An 18,248-nucleotide genomic window follows, 5' to 3' on the forward strand; every position below is an offset into this window, starting at 1 on the left:
TGTCTAAATCTGCATCATAACGGGAACATACATTAGTAAAAGCATGTAAATTATTTAAGTTTAAATAGCATACAATGACAATATGAAAGCAAAAAAATTACTGAACATGTGCAATAATCCCTCATTATTTCACTCCAATACTTGTGTGCAATATTTTTTGAAAATGGTGTAAAATTGTATTATATAACGTCTGGCATGTGCAATTATCCCCCACTTTTTTGTCTTTTTAAACATTGCAACAAGTATGCCACTAGTTCCATGTTTACAGTGTCTTTAGCTTTATCTTATTTATATTTTTTTCTATTTTATTATTGAATTCATTTCTTATTCTGCCTGTTTTGTATAGTCTTTAAAGCACTTTTCTTCTGTGTTCTTTCCTGCTAGACTCCAACAGAGCCCTGCACAGGAACTCCCACGTGACTGGACTGTTATGTAAGGTATGTGCACAAATGGCAAAAATAAAAAAAATCTTGAATCTTAAATTAAACGTGCTTTAAAATGGACAGTATACACAAGTTCACAAAAGATGCACAACAAGAGCTCATATTAAACACTAGGGGGAGCTGGAGCTGCCAGAGCCTGACTCTCCCTCCTGTGGCTCACACAGTGATGAGAGAAGCCTCCTCTCTCCCTTCATATTTGTACAATAGGGCTTTATCAGGGGGGTCCCTTAGAGGAGACCTGCTCCTGATGTCAATGTAAAAGGCTCGTTCTACAGTAATTAAAACGACATTTCATACATTCAAACAACACGAAAAATATTAGTCAATTAGAAAGTATTTCACCTAAATCTTACATAGTGGACCTTTAACCACAAATGTTTTAACACAGGCCACAAACACTTAAATACAGTAGAGGCTGTAAAAGTACTTTAATTTCTGGCACAAGTTAATTGGCACAGGATGTTCTAACTGTTTTACCTGAAAGAGATTTTGGAGACCAGACAAAGGTCCAACAAGTACAAGCCCTATGGCCCTGATCTACCCTCGCATTTACCTTTAAACTAAACTAAATGATCTGATTACTCTTCCTTTTTCTCTTTTTCTCTTTTTTGTCTTGGTCCTGATGATGATGATCTTAATACAGTAGCCACCCACCACTCAGTTGTTCTCTCCATGCCTCCATTCACTCAGACCCAGTGAAGGGTAAGTAATATTATTGTTCTCCGGCCTTTCTCTCAATGGGGGTAACTTCTACCAGACCAGTGGAGCTCGTTGTTTTCAAGCTGCTGATGAAGGAGGAGCACTTGTCCACTTGCCTACAGATGCCGCACACTGGATCCTGTTTTTATTTAAAATTCACGTTTTATCTGTGAAGTGGCCGCGCGCCGCTGTCCGTGGTGCTGAAGGCGATTTCCCGATTGTAAACCTAAAACATGATCTGATTCCGAACGATTTTGGATACAGTGCGTAACGTGTTTACGAATATTGTAGTGGAAGCATTTGAAGTACTTTCCCTTACACTTGTTCTTAAAGCGAGTTTGGATTTCGCAGGTCAGTATCGGTCCAAGTCAATGTTAATGTGTTCATTCGTATGTTTTGTCGGTCTCTACCCCAAAACGAGCGAGTTATTTTTTTGCTTAGTACTTTTATCTCAGCAGGAATAGTGGTTTTCATAGAAGATAATACTTACTTAATAAAATAGTTTTTCCTTTTACATATTGCGCAAGCCAGCCAGAGAAAGAGAGATAGAGAGGGGGAGGGAGAGAGGGAGAGAGAGAGAGAGAGAGAGAGAGAGAGAGAGGGCGAGAGAGAGGTAGGCTACTGTAAGTCGTTTCTAATAACCCGCTCCAAAGGGGCGGTATCTGAATGAGGGATAGAAAGAGCCGATGCGCGCATTTACGCATCAGTTAGTTGTCCGTGTAGGTGTCCACACAGCAGCTACCTCCTTTTTCGTAAATAGAACCATGTTGCAGTTGGATTTTATATAGAAAAAATAATCTGTTTCTGTATAATCCATAGCATAATCCACTTCCAAGCACCATCCAAGTGAAGCATACACCAGTGGAGTGTATGCAAGTGTGTGGCGCAAGTGCAGTGAAGTTTCCGTCATGGGAGCGCATGGATGGAGCGCGACGCGTCTCGGGTTCATCGTTTGTGGATATCTTGCGCTTTTCTGCGCGGAAATTGTCGAAGCGGGCTGCGGGGAGAGGGAGAGGGAGAGGGAGAACTGCTGCACCGGCCGGAATAACGAGTGCTTTGAGTACAGCGAGAGAAAGACAGTGTGCTACTGTGACACCTACTGTCAGAAAACCAGAGACTGCTGCGAGGACTATCAGCGTGTGTGCCAAATATCTGGTGAGTTTCTTCTTCTCTTACTGAGAAATTAATTTCATACACTGTTGATGCTTTTGAATTATGACGGTTTGTCCGGCAGAGTTTGTGTCTCCTCGGTTGTCCAGTTGGAGACAGAGATGGCTGGCATTGAGGTGACACGGAGACAGTGAGACATACAACACATAGCTGTCTCGAGTGCACCCATAATGACTGTTTGTTTTAAGTGGTCAACAAGAGATGGCCATTGGAGGAACTTGCATGGTTATCCCAACTCTCCTGTCCACAGCTGCAGGTGGTGTGAATGTATTTTTGAGTTTGTAGGGTTGACCTTTGGCTTTAACATCAAAGCTTCAGATTGCACATCCTGAAGTTGTAGAAAAGTGGTGTGAGTGAAGTTTTTCACTAAAATGTGAAATAGGGTAACCTCTCGCCCATATCCCCCGGCTGCTGCTATATATGGATAAATGAGGGGATGGACACCATGGAAACCACACTGCCAAAGATGGTCAGGATTTCAGTAGAGCAAAGATGAGACACACAGGAATCACTCGGAGCTATAACTAAAGCTCTTACTGTATGTTGAAACATCTCAAGTTCACGAGGGGGAGGAGGACGCCTTTGTAAAGTTGCACTCAGGGAGTTTTCCTCCTCTTAAGTGCACACTAACAAGCACCAGCAGGGACAATTCAACCGGTCAAAGAGCGCTGAAAAATGCTGCAGCGGACCTAACATATAAACACATGTAGTACATACATAGTAAAAGCTGTTGTTTTAGAGGATAATTGTTTCTGTGTGACAACGTGAACATGTGGCTGCCTCGTCCAGACTTGAATAAACACTTTCAAGTGTGTACAAACATAGTCTGATGCAGGCTGTGTTGCACATTTAAAGACCTTACTGTTAGCTGAACCACCTGTTCGTCACTATTTAACTGAGTCATGCACTTCTCTGCACATTGTATTATTCATTTACCAATAATTATATATATAACCAATATAAAAAATTACAACTGATCCCATGTAGCATGTAACTGCTTTTAATTCATGTTTTACACAACATGAATTAATTTTTTAGTTTGAACTACATAAACCAATAAACAATACTCAACTGCATTGTTATATTTTGGCTACAATGCAGATTAGATGTGACTTGTAGACAAATAAAGGAAGTTAAACACTCATTATTATAGCGCTTCACTTGCAAATGTGAATGTTTCCATTTGAAATAGTCAAGTGTATTGTATTATGTTTATACTTTTTTTTTTAATCCACCAATCGACAGAGATGCATGTTCAGACAGCATTAATCGTGCAGCGGCCTGCTGGAGTGGATTCCAGCAGTCACATTATCCATCCCATGTGTCGACCAAGCTGAAACTGAACAGAATAGGCAGAGGACAGACCTCAGTGTCAGTGTTGAGTCATCACAGTGCTGCTCAACAGCAGCTGGTCTCTCACAGGTCAGTTAACAGCTGCCCGGTGCATCAGTTCACTCATGTGCCAGACGAGGATTTTTAACACTGTGGTCCTCACTGTGTCACTGACTTTTTTTCTTTATTTATCCTGGAAGTATACATTGAGATTAATAATCTATTTTCCAAGGATGTCTTGACCAAAATAAGCAACAGCACATTTTGCATAAATAAAACAGGCAATTAAAACATGGAACAAGGATGATGCCGGTAAAATATAATTTCTTACAAGCATGAACACAATTTTAGCGTTAAGACGTTAAAACTTTATACGAATAAAACATTGAGATATTATGGTCCTACACGGCTAGATGTTACAGGTGCAAGTACTAGTGACTAAAAGCCCAGACAATTTATGGTCATTTACGTGTCAGTGGGTGAAAAGAACTTATATAAAAATATATATTATTCATATAGCATTCTTTGATAAAGATGTTACTTAAAACAAACATCATGTCATGTTAACCATGACATTGACCCCCATATGGACCAGTGAGCCCTGAGTGACAGTGAGCAAAGCACCTTTACAGTATAAACACATCATGTATCGTGAGGCCATCAAAGCACCTCTGTATTTATTCACCCTCATTCAGTCTCAGACTTTACCTGATCCTGATCCCGATCCTGTTCCTGCGGGTCTGTAATGTTGTGAGGGGACTGTCTGTGTACCGTCTGTCACAGTCTGTAATTAACTTGCTGCAGCTGCAGACAGGCACAGTGTTTGGCGTGGGTTGACATCAGAGGTGAGACAGAGAGCACATCGGGCTGTTTGTACCACTTGGTCCCAAACACTTAAGACTCTTCAGGATGTGATACCGTTCTCTGCAGGGATGCTTTTAAGTGAAGGATTTGGCAGGCCTGTTTGCTGTCTGTGTGTAAAGACTGTGGAGGATGCTCCAGCATGAACACAACAAGAGACACATGTCAGATGGTGCTGCGCTTCACAGCTGGGAGGTGTCAACTAAAAACAAGTGGAGATTCCAGTGGAATATTTTCAAGGAAAAAAAAAATCCTCCCCACATAATTTAAGGTATAAAGAATTCCACATGTTTTTGCATCCATGTTGCACACTGATGATTTTCAATCATCTAGATAAACAGTTTGTGCGCTCATGTTGACCAATCACTGGGTTCATTTTGTGTCTAAACTATTCCAGGTGAACACAAACCTCTGGGTTGTTTCCCACAGTGTCCACATAAAAATCATTTCAAAATCTAAATTAAATTAAATCATTACATATCCTTTACTTTTGTAATTGCAGTAATGGAAAATATGCTTGTGGTGTTTATGTTTGGCCTGACAAAGATCCACGGAGGTCCAAGGAAATTGACTGATGTTTCTCCTCAATGTGTTTTACTTTTCATAATTTCTATTTGGCTCACTGAAGGTTGTTAAAAAGGCATTCTGGGAATTACAGGAAATGACAGTGAAGGGGGAGGTCAGAATCAGATAAGACAAATAATACTGGATGGTGTTAGTAATCCATGTTGGGAAGTTAAAAATACATCACATCATTTTCATCTCTGCTTCACGTTAAGTCTTTAATTGCCTCTCCTCCGCATAGACGCCTCCCCAGCTCCTCACCCTGCTCGTGCTGTGGAGTCTGGTAATTCTCATATGAGCATGATGACATATTGCAGCCTCTGCCTGTGTTACACCTGGGGTTTACCCATCATTCATTTCTCTCTCCGGCAGGCTCTTCTGCTTCTCCCCCCTTTCCTCTGGTGCACTGTATGTTGTCATGCCACGGTGTTTACTTCTGTCCATCTTCCTTCACTCCCTGTTTTTCTTCTTTGCTTCCCACATGTCCTCTAACCTGAACCTCTATGAGGAGTGAATGTTTTTGCCAAGCTTGGCTGAAATGAGCCAGCTGCAGGAGAATTCTAACATCAAGTTAGATGCTTTCGTCGAGTCCGTTTACTGGGTTTGTGTGTCGTGTCTGTAGTTATGTGAAATCCTTAAGCTATAATAAAATGTTAGAAAGCCATGCAACAAAAAGGGTCTTGAAATGAACCATTTTAATTAGTTGGTTTGTTTGGCTCCTCTTTTCTAGGTGTCTGCAGGAAACATTTATGTGCAAACCTGTTATTGGGGCTTCGTCCTATGTCCTTCAACCCTGCTTACGGGCTCATAGTTCGCCCTTGTGTTGCCAAACATTATGAGGCTTGTCTGATGGGACCAGAGCCCGCGTCCCCTATCGTCAGGCAGGGAGGATGTGGGGGTTTGTGGGGTGCACTGGTCCTGTAGAACAGCTAGACATCTGGGTCCCATCATAGAGGAGGTGGAGGGTTAGACGGAGGGGGAGGGAAAGTGAAAAGCAGGTCCAAAAAAAGGAGACAGATGGAGGAGAAGGAACAAGGAAGAGTGTGGGACAAAGTGATAAAGGGAGAAGAAAGATAAAGCCAATTGGGTGGGCTGGACTGATACCTCTTTTGTTATGAAACCCTTAAATGGAGGCAGAAAAAAAAAAAGCAAAGGAAAGTAAATCAGAAAAGCTAGATTGTGGTCTATTATCTGACTGCAACAAGTGTGACTGGAGACTGGCCGACATGTCGGCAGATAATAGCACTGATGTTGGATACACGCTATACACTGCTGTGTTTCAGTTGGTGGTGTTTGTCTGTCTGACACGCTGCCAGCTGCCATGGATATTTGCCTTGTTTCCACAAACTCGGTTCAAGCCAAGTCTTGTTACTCTCAACTGTGTTTGTAGGACCCTTTCATTGATAGAAAAAAACAAAACGGATTTATAAAATGCATTTTCAGCAACTTTAAAGCTGCAGGGCATTACTTTAGGTTATTTCTCTTGTTAATGTTAATAATCTGCCTCTGTTTAGTCTTCATAAATAAAACATTTTTAACATAAAAGAGATTCTGTCAAGATGTACTGTCAGACCTTTGTGTGTCTACAGCGGTAGTCTAGCAGGGGTAGGAAGAGACAAGAGGTTTACCTCATTCGACAACGGATTGAATGCAACATTTGTTTATATTTAAAAGTTACACACGACATATTTCAGTGGACCACGTTTTTCAAAGATAACTTTTTGAGTCTTTTGAGTTAAAAGTTTTTAAATACTAGAAAACTAGAGAACGTTTAAGTATATCAGCTCATTGAAAAAACAAAAAATCAACTTGCTGACGATGACGACCATTTGTTTCCTGTGTGAGGGTCAGAGGTCAGAGGTGGTGGTGCTTGGGGACTTTCTCGTCACCGGTGGAAACAGGGGACAGCAGTGGTTGTAAGCTGTGCGGGTCAGGTTGTGTCAGACTGTCAGCAGGGCTATCATGTGGTACAAGAAACAGAGCTGTGGACCACCACAGTGTGGTAATTACCTTGTGACCTGCGGTTGGGGGGCGGGGCAACAGACTTCCAGACAGAGCCTGAGACCTGTCTGTGTGTTTGTCCATCATAGACTTGTTTTGTTTCCTTGCTTCACCCTCAACAAAAACAATCACTTCTTCAGCACTCAGTGTTTGTGATGTATGTGTTAATTGGGCTCCAACAGGAGATGAATAAGCCAATAAATTAATGGGTGAAATAAATAAGCAATTGCCAAAGCATTCAGGCTTCTTGAGGGTCAAAAGTGTGTCTGCTTTAGAGCAACAGCTGAGAATTATCACACGACAAGAGGAAACGACTGTAAAAACATTGTATATTAAATTTGTATATTGTATATTAAACATCCATCAAAAAAAAAGTGTACAAGACTGAGGTGGAGAAAGGGCTCGATCACTTTGGCTGAAACTCCCTGTTTTGCTTCTTGGTCCAGGAGAAACTTATTCACACTGTCATCAACTTCTTCTTCGCTTTCAGCTGTGTATATTTTAATGTGTCTCCATTGCAGACCTTCTTTTTTGTCTCCTCTGGTTGAGATGATCATGAGAGGGTAGCAATGCTTTTTAGAACCACTATGGATCAGTACTTCTGACACTTAACATCTAGCTGCTCTCTGCTCACTCTGCTGGCATCCCACGTATCAAAAGAGCTGCATCACTGGGTGGCATTATCGTTTTCTGTGAAACGAATATAGTTTTTCAAGTTTCCTTAATCTCTGGTGTCTTACGTACTTCACCTTTCACGTTATGTTTTCATCTTCCATACTCGGTTCTTCCCACTGCGAGCACGAAAACAGCAGCATAGAAGCTACTCCCATGGACGTCAGAGGATGTAGGAGAGGGAAGGAAACGGGCACAAGGATAAGCAGAGGAGAGAGGAGGAGAGAGGAGGAAGCACTGTAGATATGGTTGTGGTGTCTAATTCGATCACGCCCCTCGGTGTTCTTCCAAGAAACTTCATGTCACTCTTCACAGAGGAATGTGTACGTCTGTGTATTTTAGGGTGATGACTGAAGATGGAACGAGCCCAAGTGGGTGGGTTTATCTGACAGAAGATGTTTTTGATGTGTGTGTGTGAGAGAGTGTGTCTGTGTGTGTGTGTGGACTTCTCTGGCATAAACCCTGACCTAGTCAGGACCAGTCGTCCATGAGGACTGAATTTTAATGAATGGAAGCCAGTGCAGTGTCCTCGGAAGAATATCCGCATAAACCTGTGTGTGTGCACGTGCATGCGTGAGTGTGTGCGTGTGGTGATCTGGGAAAGGCAAGTGTCAGGTGGGCAGCACTAATGTGTAGGAATGCAAAGATTCCACAGTGGCTTTGTGGATCGGCTGTGTCACTGAGACGCCCCCCCCCCCCCCCCCCCCCCCCCCCCGACATCCCACCAGGACCATGGGAATAAACCGAACAGGCGATACCTTGAATGCTCTCTCTTTTTCCCCTGTTCACACACACACACACACACACACACACACACACACACACACGCATACTGTACTTATTGACTTGTAGCGTTGTTATGAAGAGAGAATGTAGTTCATTGTTTGGGAGTAGTGGATTATGTTATGACATACAGTATAAAATCCTCCACCTCATTTCAAGCTGCGTGCACCTGCTCCCATTGTCTGCGGTGAAGAAATATGAAGTTGCCCACCACTAATCTAATTTCCTGTGGTGTGGTGTGATGTGTGAGCCTCAGTGCATTTCCCCTCCTTTTTACTTTAATCTGGGCGCACTTCCTTCCTAAAACCATGCTGTTAAATGTTCGCCACTATTAAATCTGTGTGTCGGACAAGACTTGATTACTGCTGGGGACTCCTGGCTTTGATCAGAGCAGCAATCTCTGTAATACTGCTTCCTTTTAGCCTGATGTAATTGCCATGCAGTGCCCACTTAACGGGAAGCTTGATTGCTGCCTCTGCCACTGCTGCTGCTGCTGCTGCTGCTGCTGTGTTTATGTGTTTGTGTTGTATTTAGAGGCAGAACAGGATACAGAAGTAAGACCTTTATTTAAACTGCACCCCCCCACTCATATGACCTGGGTCACAGACATCCTGAGTCTGGGGTTTGGTTGATCTGCCATTCGTGGATGGTAATGACCCAGTCCTTTGACACCCACTTACCTGAGTATAAATGCACAGTGCAGTGTTGTGCAAGTCTGTATGTGGGCGTGTGCTTTAAGTCACACTTTCAGTCATGCAGTAAGACGCAGCAGGACTGATTAGGGGGAAAATGACCAAGATAACGCAGCTGGGAAAAGCTTGTCAGGCTCATAAACATGATCTTTTCGCATACACTCAGCATTAACAAGTCACATCTTTTTACATGCCTGTAGACAGACTGCATTCAAAACAGACCTCAGCTCTCAGTCCAGAATAACCAAGTTTGAAAACATCACCTTCACCTTAACTCTACCAAAGGGTTTTGGCCTTTTTATACTGTTTTCAAGTTTGTTTTTAAATGAATTATTTGAATTACTTATAAGCACTAAATGGTCTTGCAAAGCATATTTGCAGACTTTTATGCCAGTATAATCCTGTTTGTACCTCCTCTGACACAAGCCAAAAATTGTGTGCGTGTTGTATTCTTATTCTTATTATTCTTCAAATATGGTGCATCCTCTGTGGGAAAATGTCCTTTAAACTTTTATGTCATGTCATTTTGTTGTAATTTTTTTTGTCTGTACATGTTTCTGCTGCAGTTTATAAAAAAAAAAACCAAAAAACTTAAATTGATCTCTGTATTTTCCTGCTTCCCTAGCAGCCATTGACTGTGTGGTTGGATCCTGGGGCCCTTGGTCGTCCTGTTCAGCTCCATGTGGAGTTGGCAGCAAAGAAAGGAGTCGTCAAGTGTCTGTTCCCCCAAGAAACGGCGGCACACCCTGTCTAGACCTGAAACAGCGGCGAGGATGCTTTGGAAACAATGTCATATGCAGCACTGCGAAAGGTCAGCACGTCTCTTTTATAAATGTGTACAGGAACAGACTCCTGCGATCAACACTGTTACAATTATGGTGTTTTAGTATTCTCTTGGGTAAGTCTGTGCCCTGAGTGTTGACCGTGTTACTGTAAGCAAACACAATTGCACACATCTGTTCTGCAGCCTTATCTCCAACTGCAGTATATGTTATGCTTCACACAAGAACACAAATTAAAATACTTTTCATAGTCAATATAGAAAACAACATCACACACAAGACAAAACAAAGAGCAACTGTGCGACTTGGGTTTATGGATGGCAGACTAATCTGTCTTTCACCCACTTCACACATTAAAACAAGTCGTCCATAATTAATGACATAAACGTGTTGTGACAGTCAAGGGCAGTAACTGAGCCAATGTAAACTGTTGGTTTCAAGAGCATGTTATAAAGTGGTTAATGCCTTTGTTGCCTGTCTGTGTTTGCAATTTTGGTTCGTGTTAAGCCATTATTTTTAAATTGGCGCTTTCCCAGATTGCAGACGGTAAACAGTTCCACATTTTGGCACCTTTAATTGACAACACACACTGTCCAAAAGTGGCGTGCCCGTATTTCTGTTTCTCTCTGACGCCAACTCTGAAAGTGACTATAAATAAGCCTACTTCACAGTTGATTTACAAAGTCAGTAAACTTTTTAAATATAATACACCTATGTGGTGTACTATATTTTACAAAAAAAAAAGTATCCTGAGGCTTCAAACTGAGAGTTCAAATTCTTATGAGTGACATCACTACATGTTGCCCCTTGGGTGTCCCTGGCTGAAGTCCCCTCTGGTAGTGGCCCTGGTTATTGTTCCTTTGTAAGTTTTAGCTTGATATACTGTAGCTGCTTAATGGGTGTAGTGCAAGTCCATTTAGTAGTTTATATATTAGATATTATTCATGTAGTGACTAATCAGTCCTGATTTAAGCAACTCCACTGGGTGCGGGTGAAGACCTGTTTTGATGGATGTCCGGGCAAACTTGGTCTTTGGGTTGAATTCCCTTTGCTTATTGGTAATTTGTTTCAGGGTGGATACACTCGGGATGCAATTATTTCTAAACTTATATAGCGGTAACAACCGTGCAATCTCCCCGTCACTCATATGTGATCAGTGAACCCAATGCAGCTGCCATTATAAAGACTCAGCCACTCCATGTGCACATCACCATAAGAAGCAAGACCTGGTAATCAAGATAAATGATCAGATTGGCTCCTACGATTAATATTAGTATTATCTGATGCTTTCCTGTAAATGATATTACTTTTTTTTTTAACCCTTCTGTCTATACTCCTGACTTCCAGAGGTGGCAAAGATCCTACCTGATTCTTTCAAGAGGAACTTCAAAGACCCCTGGAGACGACCACACATGCTGATGAAGGAGGAGAAGGCCAGGTAAGGCCTCTATTATCAGACTGCAAACAAACACACAGGACTTACTGCTGACCCGGCTCACTTTGATTTCCTCTCTACAACTGGCTTTCATGTGCAATCAGTGCTGAGAGGGATGTAATTACACATGAACTGGGTGAAGTGTTAAATGATGACGTGTCCGGTTCTGTGATTTTGTGACAACAATAATGTCATCCATGAAAAATGTGGGAAATATACAAGCTCAGTATTTAAAAAAACAAAACAAAAAAACCCACATTTGATGTGAGCATTAAAAACACAGCTTGAACTCATGGTAATAAAATAGTGAAAACAAAGAGATTATTTCAGGTGTTAGAAAACAAATCCTGTGTATTAAACCTGTGTAATTCCAACTGCAAAGCTTAATTCCACGTTAAGCCTCTGTGAATCGGCCGGATTTTATTCTCGGTTCATGTACGTTTCTCTGCTGTTTTTCATGTAGTTTCAAAGGTCAGTGCAAGATCAACTTTGTGCTCTAAAAGATTAGAGAATACCAGGGCCAAGGTTCCCATTGCACACAGAGCCAGGCAGTTGCTTTGTCTGTGTAACGTGAACGCTGTCACTGAATATTTACATCATGAAATGACCTTTACTGATAAGACACCCATAATTCATGTAAAAGGTACACCCTTCCTGCGGTACATGTTGCCTTTGATCTGTGCTGCTGGAAGATGTTCCCACAAGTGGAAAAATCAGAGAGCAGGGGAATAAAGTCAAGCTTGGATCCCTGACAGCACTTTCACACTGATTAAAAGTGACATTCGAAACCTTTGTTTTGACTGGAACATAAAGCACGAGGGAACGAGAGGCACATTACTCATAAATGTGAGAAATCTGGACATCTGGTGCATTGATTGATAGGCCGCTGTGTTCCCATGAAAATGGACCCAGGAAATGACATGAAATGATAATCAGAGCAGTCATTATCTGAGTGCAATTATCCGAAGATATACCTGCAGGTTATCATACAGGATTAAGACAGACCTGTCAGGATTCTTAGAAAAGACATTACATCCTCCAGGGTTTTTATAGAATTATAAGTTAACAGATTTTTGCAGCATGGACATGTTAAAGTCTATTAGAGAAAAGGAAAAAAAGCAAGTGAACCCACTTTCAACAATTACGCCACAATTATACCACACACCTGTGTCTTTAATTTACTCTTCCTTCTCCACCTCACGTCTTCCTTACATTTGAATTCACACTCTTGGAGCAAAATTGTATGAACTTCTGGTTGGATCATAGACAGAAGGTTAAAATACTCTCCAGAGAACACAGTGATCGGGAAAACAATACTTTATCATTGTTTCCACTTTCCACTCAGACTGTGCTGATCCTGCGACACACAGCAGGTGACCGTGACATTACCGGATCAGATTGAACAACAAGTTGATTTGTCTTTCTGTCTGGTTATAATCTCAGCCATGTGCACCTTGCTGGGATAGATCACCCCTTGGCTTTGATCAGTCAAGCCAAGTTAGACTGATTTAGTTGGACCGGTTTAAGAGAACCTGGCCTGTTATAGGCATATGTGAGTGAATGATTGATATAACACAACAACACAGACTATCAGCATGCTGGTCCAGGCCTTGGTTCTTTATTTCCAACGCATGTGCAACATTTGCAATGACAAACACATACATTTACATCTCGTCACATGTTTGAAAAGGAGTAGGCAGAAATTTAAATTTAAACTTATATGTACTTATACCCCATCCTATTACACACAACTTAATTCATACACTACTCCCATCACCACATATTTAAATATTAATATTAATGTTCTCAGTACAACAAAAGAAAAAGTCTGGCTTTAAACACGACCATTCCCATTACCGTCCTGGATTAAAGTGCTGTTTTTCATCCTTACGTTTATTGAAAACTGATTTTGACATGCAGATTTCAAATGTAATAAAAAACAGAGTGAAATATTACTAACATCTTTCCTGTCTTCTCACTGTGCTTGCAGTTACTGTGTGTACCTGCGGCTGAAACAGGCCAGTGCAGCATGCAAACTCAAACTGTGGAGTGCTCAGCTGGTCAGAGAGAGGCTGATCTGTGCTGAATGTCAAGGTGACGCCATGTCAAAGTCAGACCGCTGTGGAGGTGAAGGCCTGGAAGGCACCAGGTAAAACTACCAGCAACAAGCCGACAGTATGAAGATACAGTATGATCATCAGAGTTTGGAGTAGTAGACTGGCAGACTGGCTTGAAACAAAATAGAACAAGTTCAAGGGTATGTTTATGAAAGAACGGAAACAACTTCATCTTATGAGGAGATTAACCCTGGACAATCACAACTTGAGCTAAGTTAAAAAAAATGAAAAATAAAACATACCGTTCAACATCAATTGGAGCAGAGCCATAAAAAGAACATAATTTTTTGGTCTGACTTTGGACAATATGGAAAATAGTCCTCCCCAATGCAAGGTTATTATAGTTAATGAAAAGAAAAATTGAAAAAAACAACAACATTTTCGTTAATGGAAATAAAAATATAAACCTGCGTTAAAAAGCCTCCGGTAACTTACTGTTACTGAATTGTGTGTTTATAAAACTAACTAAAATTGTAGCAAAACGTGCTCAATTTTCGTCTCTGTAAATTCATTTCATACATAATCCTTTTGCGTTCATATGAAGTATATTTATTTTTTCTATGATGGCAATTATGAAAGTTTTTTATTTATTACCACCTTTTTTTATCTTGCACATGGCAAAACTAAAAAACTAAGCATTTACAAAAAATAAAAACAAACAAAAAACAAATTAAAACTAACTCATTTTAAAAACAAAAAGTCAAAACGAAATAAAAAACTAAAACTAATGAAAAATAACCTTGCCCCAAAGCTGGAGTGGCCTTTTAACATGCATCATTCCACTTCATTATCTCACAAAATAAAAATGTCTTGCATCAGAATAATGACAAACATGTTGTTTTTCTATGTAAAAAAAATGTTTTTTCCCTCTGTTGCAGTGTCACGTAGCCTGATACCGTTTGTTTTGTCCACAGAACGTTCTGGACGGCAGCTTCAGTCCCAGGCTGTCATGGTTCCTGGGTACGAGAGTCGTCTTCAGAGAGCTGCCACTGTCCTCCCTACTCTTTGCTCTTTGTGTGAGCAGACATGCAAACCTTAGACAGCCATATGGAGGGACGACACTGTCCCTCACTGTCTCCTGTTCATTGTGGAGAGACCTGCCAGCAAAGCCAGATCCATCCGATCCAGATTTCTCTCTGATAACTTCAGGAGATCAGCAGCATCCTGCCACTTTCCTTTCACCTCATACTCTGTACTGTATGAACAGTTTTTAAGCACACAGATCGTCTTGTATTTAACTTCAAATTTTACAACCACATTATGTACTTTTTCTCCTATTAAAGCACAGCAACATATCTATCTATATACCTCTTTACCTCTCAATCTTTGCTATCTACCTCCACCAATGCAAATGCATTTGTTAAGGCATAATGTATAAATATATTGTTTTGCTTTATACATTTTCTACTTTTAATTGTTTATGTGGAATGTACATGTGTCTATAAAGCTAATAAGCGTGTTGTATCCACCAGCTAAACAGTTTTAAGCCTCAGTCCTGAATCACCTGCAGGCCAGCGATGCTGAAAACGTCATCATCTTAATTGCATCTCCCTGCTGCTAATTATTGGGTCGATATATCAGTGTTGTGTACCTCTGGCAGTTTGCTTTCTTTTACGATGTCTTTTCAGATACGATTTTTTTTTTTTTGCATAATTTAAAGTGACTCATAGCTGAAATCAGTCCCATCTGTTTAAAACTATTATTGTTGGGGGGGAGAATAACGAGCCATTGAAGAGAACTTCTCTGTGGTTGTGTCTGCCCTCTGTGTTCTTGGAGGAATCGCTTCATTAACTATGTTTTCTCTGACTCCCTGTGGCTCTTTTCAGAAATCATATCAAATTCATGAGGGAGTGCATTTCAACAGAGCGTCATCCAACTGAACAACAGTCACATACAGCTGTGTTACTCCCTTTATTAATTAAAGTTTCCCCCCTGCACACATCACAGCTCCTCTTTTTCTCGCCAGCTCTTGTTGTCTCTACTCGACTTGATGTTTTCCTTCACGTTACCTGTACATTTACACACATTCCCACATACTGCCGGTTCAAGACGAGGACTATTATGTAGTGCCAGCAAAAAAAAAAGCTTTACTCATAGTGGAAAGCAGTGACTTTCTCTCCCATGTCTGTATTTGTGTGTTTATTTATTTTAAATCAGCGATGATTTCATTAGTGCAGCACAACATAATCTGTACACTGTCCATTAGTGCAAATAAACGTCTATACTGTAAATTCTGGTCAGATTTTCTCATGTGGGTGCATGCTGGTGGATTTAACACATAACATTTATAGCTTCTCCTCACCTATAATTACGACCTGCGCTACAAAAATAATTCCCTCAGGTTGACCAGTGTTTACCTGCAACAGCCCAGAGTTAAAAGGCAAACGTGTGTAACTTTTGTCCATCAACATACTTCTGTTACATTCCCAACATTTTTGCCTGTGGTGTAAATTGCATGACAACGGGCAAAATGACAGCTAATGTGTATAATCATGTTTTTGAGTTACATTCTCGGGCAATTTGGGGGTTTGTGTTTGTGATGTAACTGCCAGATATGAAGTGTGGACAGGCTAAACAAGAGGTTAAGAAGGTTCAGCATGACACATGCCGGTGCACTGAGAGAACATTAAAGCTTTGGTATGCAACTGTGGAAACACTAACTGACTACACGTTTGCAGAATACAACCGAAACAACAAATACCAATACTTTCTTCACAGCTCTGCCCTAAAACACTGAACGTGTTGTCTATGATGAAATTCAAAATTGGCTGACACAAACTTTAATGGTCGCTCAACATCTTCATACATGATGTGCATTTTTAGTATGAAAATGAAAAACAAAAATAGACAAATTCCAAAGACTTGACCACTGTATACAGTACACTCGTCGTGTCACTGTAAACAGGAACATAGTCCTAAGTAATGACCCTCCCTTCTTTCTCTGTCCTCCTACCTACTTCCTCCCTCCTCTGCAGCTCCCTAACAAACTCCCCTCCGTCAGCACAACTCTTTATTTTCTCTTACAACCACAGTGGCAATAACTGTCCATCCCCTCTGAAGCAGGCTTTACCCCCCTGGCTGTGCTGCCTCTGCTGCTAACCCACTTTCCAAAGGGCAGGAAGGCCCATCTCTGGCCCAGTGCCTGATGGGCTCCGACAGCAGTGTGTTCTGGGATTACTTCCGCTGAAAAGGGGTGTATTCCAGCACCAACTCCCTTTGTCACGGCACAGCCACTGTTTACTTTTGACAAGACCGCTGTTCAAAGCCTTTGCAGCCTCATGGATGGCATGAAGGTTAAGAACCCAGAGGTGACTTCCGTTTAATTGGTAGTGTCAATTGATATGTGGTGGCAACTCGAACCTGAGATCCCTTCCTCAGCATATTCAATTCAATTCGATTCTATTCAATTCTATTCAATTTTATTTGTATAGAGCCAAATCACAACATACATTATCTCAAGGCAGAGTAAACCTTTACGATATTGTAGAGCGCAGAGGAACCCAACAATTCACACAATGAGCAAAGCACTAGGCATCAGTGGAGAGAAGAAACCCTTTTAACAAGAAAAAATCCCTGACAGAACCAGACTCAAAAATCTGCGATGTGCCATCTGCCTCGACCGGTTGGGGTGAAAGGAAAAATGGGGGACAGAGCAGAGGAAGGGGAGAGAAAGGGCAAGAGGGGGGTGATGGATAGACAGAAGAGAGAGACCAGGAGCAGAAATATAGTGAGGGAACCTTGAAAGGCACCCTAGTTTGTGTCTTATCCTATGTTATGGCTGTTAATATTGTACACCAGGTCTGGTTATACGAATATGTGCGTAATTAAACTTAAAGTTGGCTGAAGAGTAGAATTTTCTCTCACAACATGCAGCAAAAACCTTTTGAAATGTTCTATTGCATAAAAGCTGCTGCCCTTTTTGAGAATTTAGCTTTTTAGTTCCGAAAGACTCAGCTAAGCCTTGTATTAAGTAAAAATGAGAAGCATAAAATAGAAATAGAAATCCTGCAATATTAACAAACATGCTTGAGGTATTACAAAAACACCTTTTAGTCTGGACATGCAGGGGCCTCCCGCAGCTCAGGGCCCCGCAGAGCTGGTATCACTGTTTGTCTTCCTTCTCCGTCTCCCCAGCACTGTGTATGTATGTATGTGTTGTCAGAGGGTGTGGACTGTAATTAACAAGACATCCTAATGAAGGCTTGTTGACCATGTAGGAGCAGCTGGTCCAATGCAGAGGAATGATAATAAGTAGACACTTGGACATGACCTACACAACACAGCTGGTAGATGTGAAAAGGCATAGGAAGCATAGTAAACACTACATCACACAGCCTGAAGGATGATCATCATATTAAATTAAGCTCATAATGAATGTCTTAACACAAAATATTGTCATTGGAGTAGCATTATATATTAAGAAGGGTAAAACAACGAGGTTTTAATGCATATAAAGGCTTGTTTCTGTGACGTATGCTCGGAGGATACATTTTTTGAAGAAAATATCACTCAGTTGATTTACTGTATATTGATGTTTTGATTTCTATGTAAAATTAAAACAATATGGGCCGGTCCTAACGTAACTAATAAAAAAACAGTGGTTACTACAGAAGCTGAGGCAAAATCTGCCATGGAAGAACTGTGGCGTCACCTTGTGGTGCCTTTGACTTTCTGCGCCAGTTTTTTGGAAATAAGTA

The 18,248-nt window shown here is 41.1% G+C and overlaps 1 protein-coding gene across 2 annotated transcripts; it reads left to right on the plus strand.

Annotated features, from left to right (window-relative positions):
• The first annotated feature begins 1,834 nt into the window (after window positions 1-1,834).
• On the plus strand, window positions 1,835-15,782 carry si:dkey-178e17.3 (somatomedin-B and thrombospondin type-1 domain-containing protein). Of its 2 annotated transcripts, none has more exons than XM_058636297.1 (5): window positions 1,835-2,297; window positions 9,843-10,028; window positions 11,347-11,437; window positions 13,425-13,583; window positions 14,466-15,782. In XM_058636297.1, the coding sequence occupies exons 1-5, from the start codon at window positions 2,051-2,053 to the stop codon at window positions 14,569-14,571; spliced, it is 789 nt and encodes a 262-aa protein (XP_058492280.1). In that variant the 5' UTR covers window positions 1,835-2,050; the 3' UTR covers window positions 14,572-15,782. The 2 variants fall into 2 exon arrangements, with proteins under 2 accessions (XP_058492280.1, XP_058492282.1); XM_058636299.1 differs by having other exon boundaries at window positions 9,846-10,028.
• Window positions 15,783-18,248: the final 2,466 nt, after the last annotated feature.

This window comes from Solea solea, chromosome 8, assembly GCF_958295425.1.
Source record: "Solea solea chromosome 8, fSolSol10.1, whole genome shotgun sequence".
NCBI lineage: Eukaryota > Metazoa > Chordata > Actinopteri > Pleuronectiformes > Soleidae > Solea > Solea solea.

Bases quoted from the DNA above. Each gene is read 5' to 3' on its own strand.
- si:dkey-178e17.3 (XM_058636297.1), top strand. From the start codon at position 2,051: ATGGGAGCGCATGGATGGAGCGCGACGCGTCTCGGGTTCATCGTTTGT. The intron at 11,438-13,424 runs GTAAGGCCTCTA...CTGTGCTTGCAG, and splicing joins ATGAAGGAGGAGAAGGCCAG to TTACTGTGTGTACCTGCGGC. The intron at 13,584-14,465 runs GTAAAACTACCA...TTTTGTCCACAG, and splicing joins GAAGGCCTGGAAGGCACCAG to AACGTTCTGGACGGCAGCTT.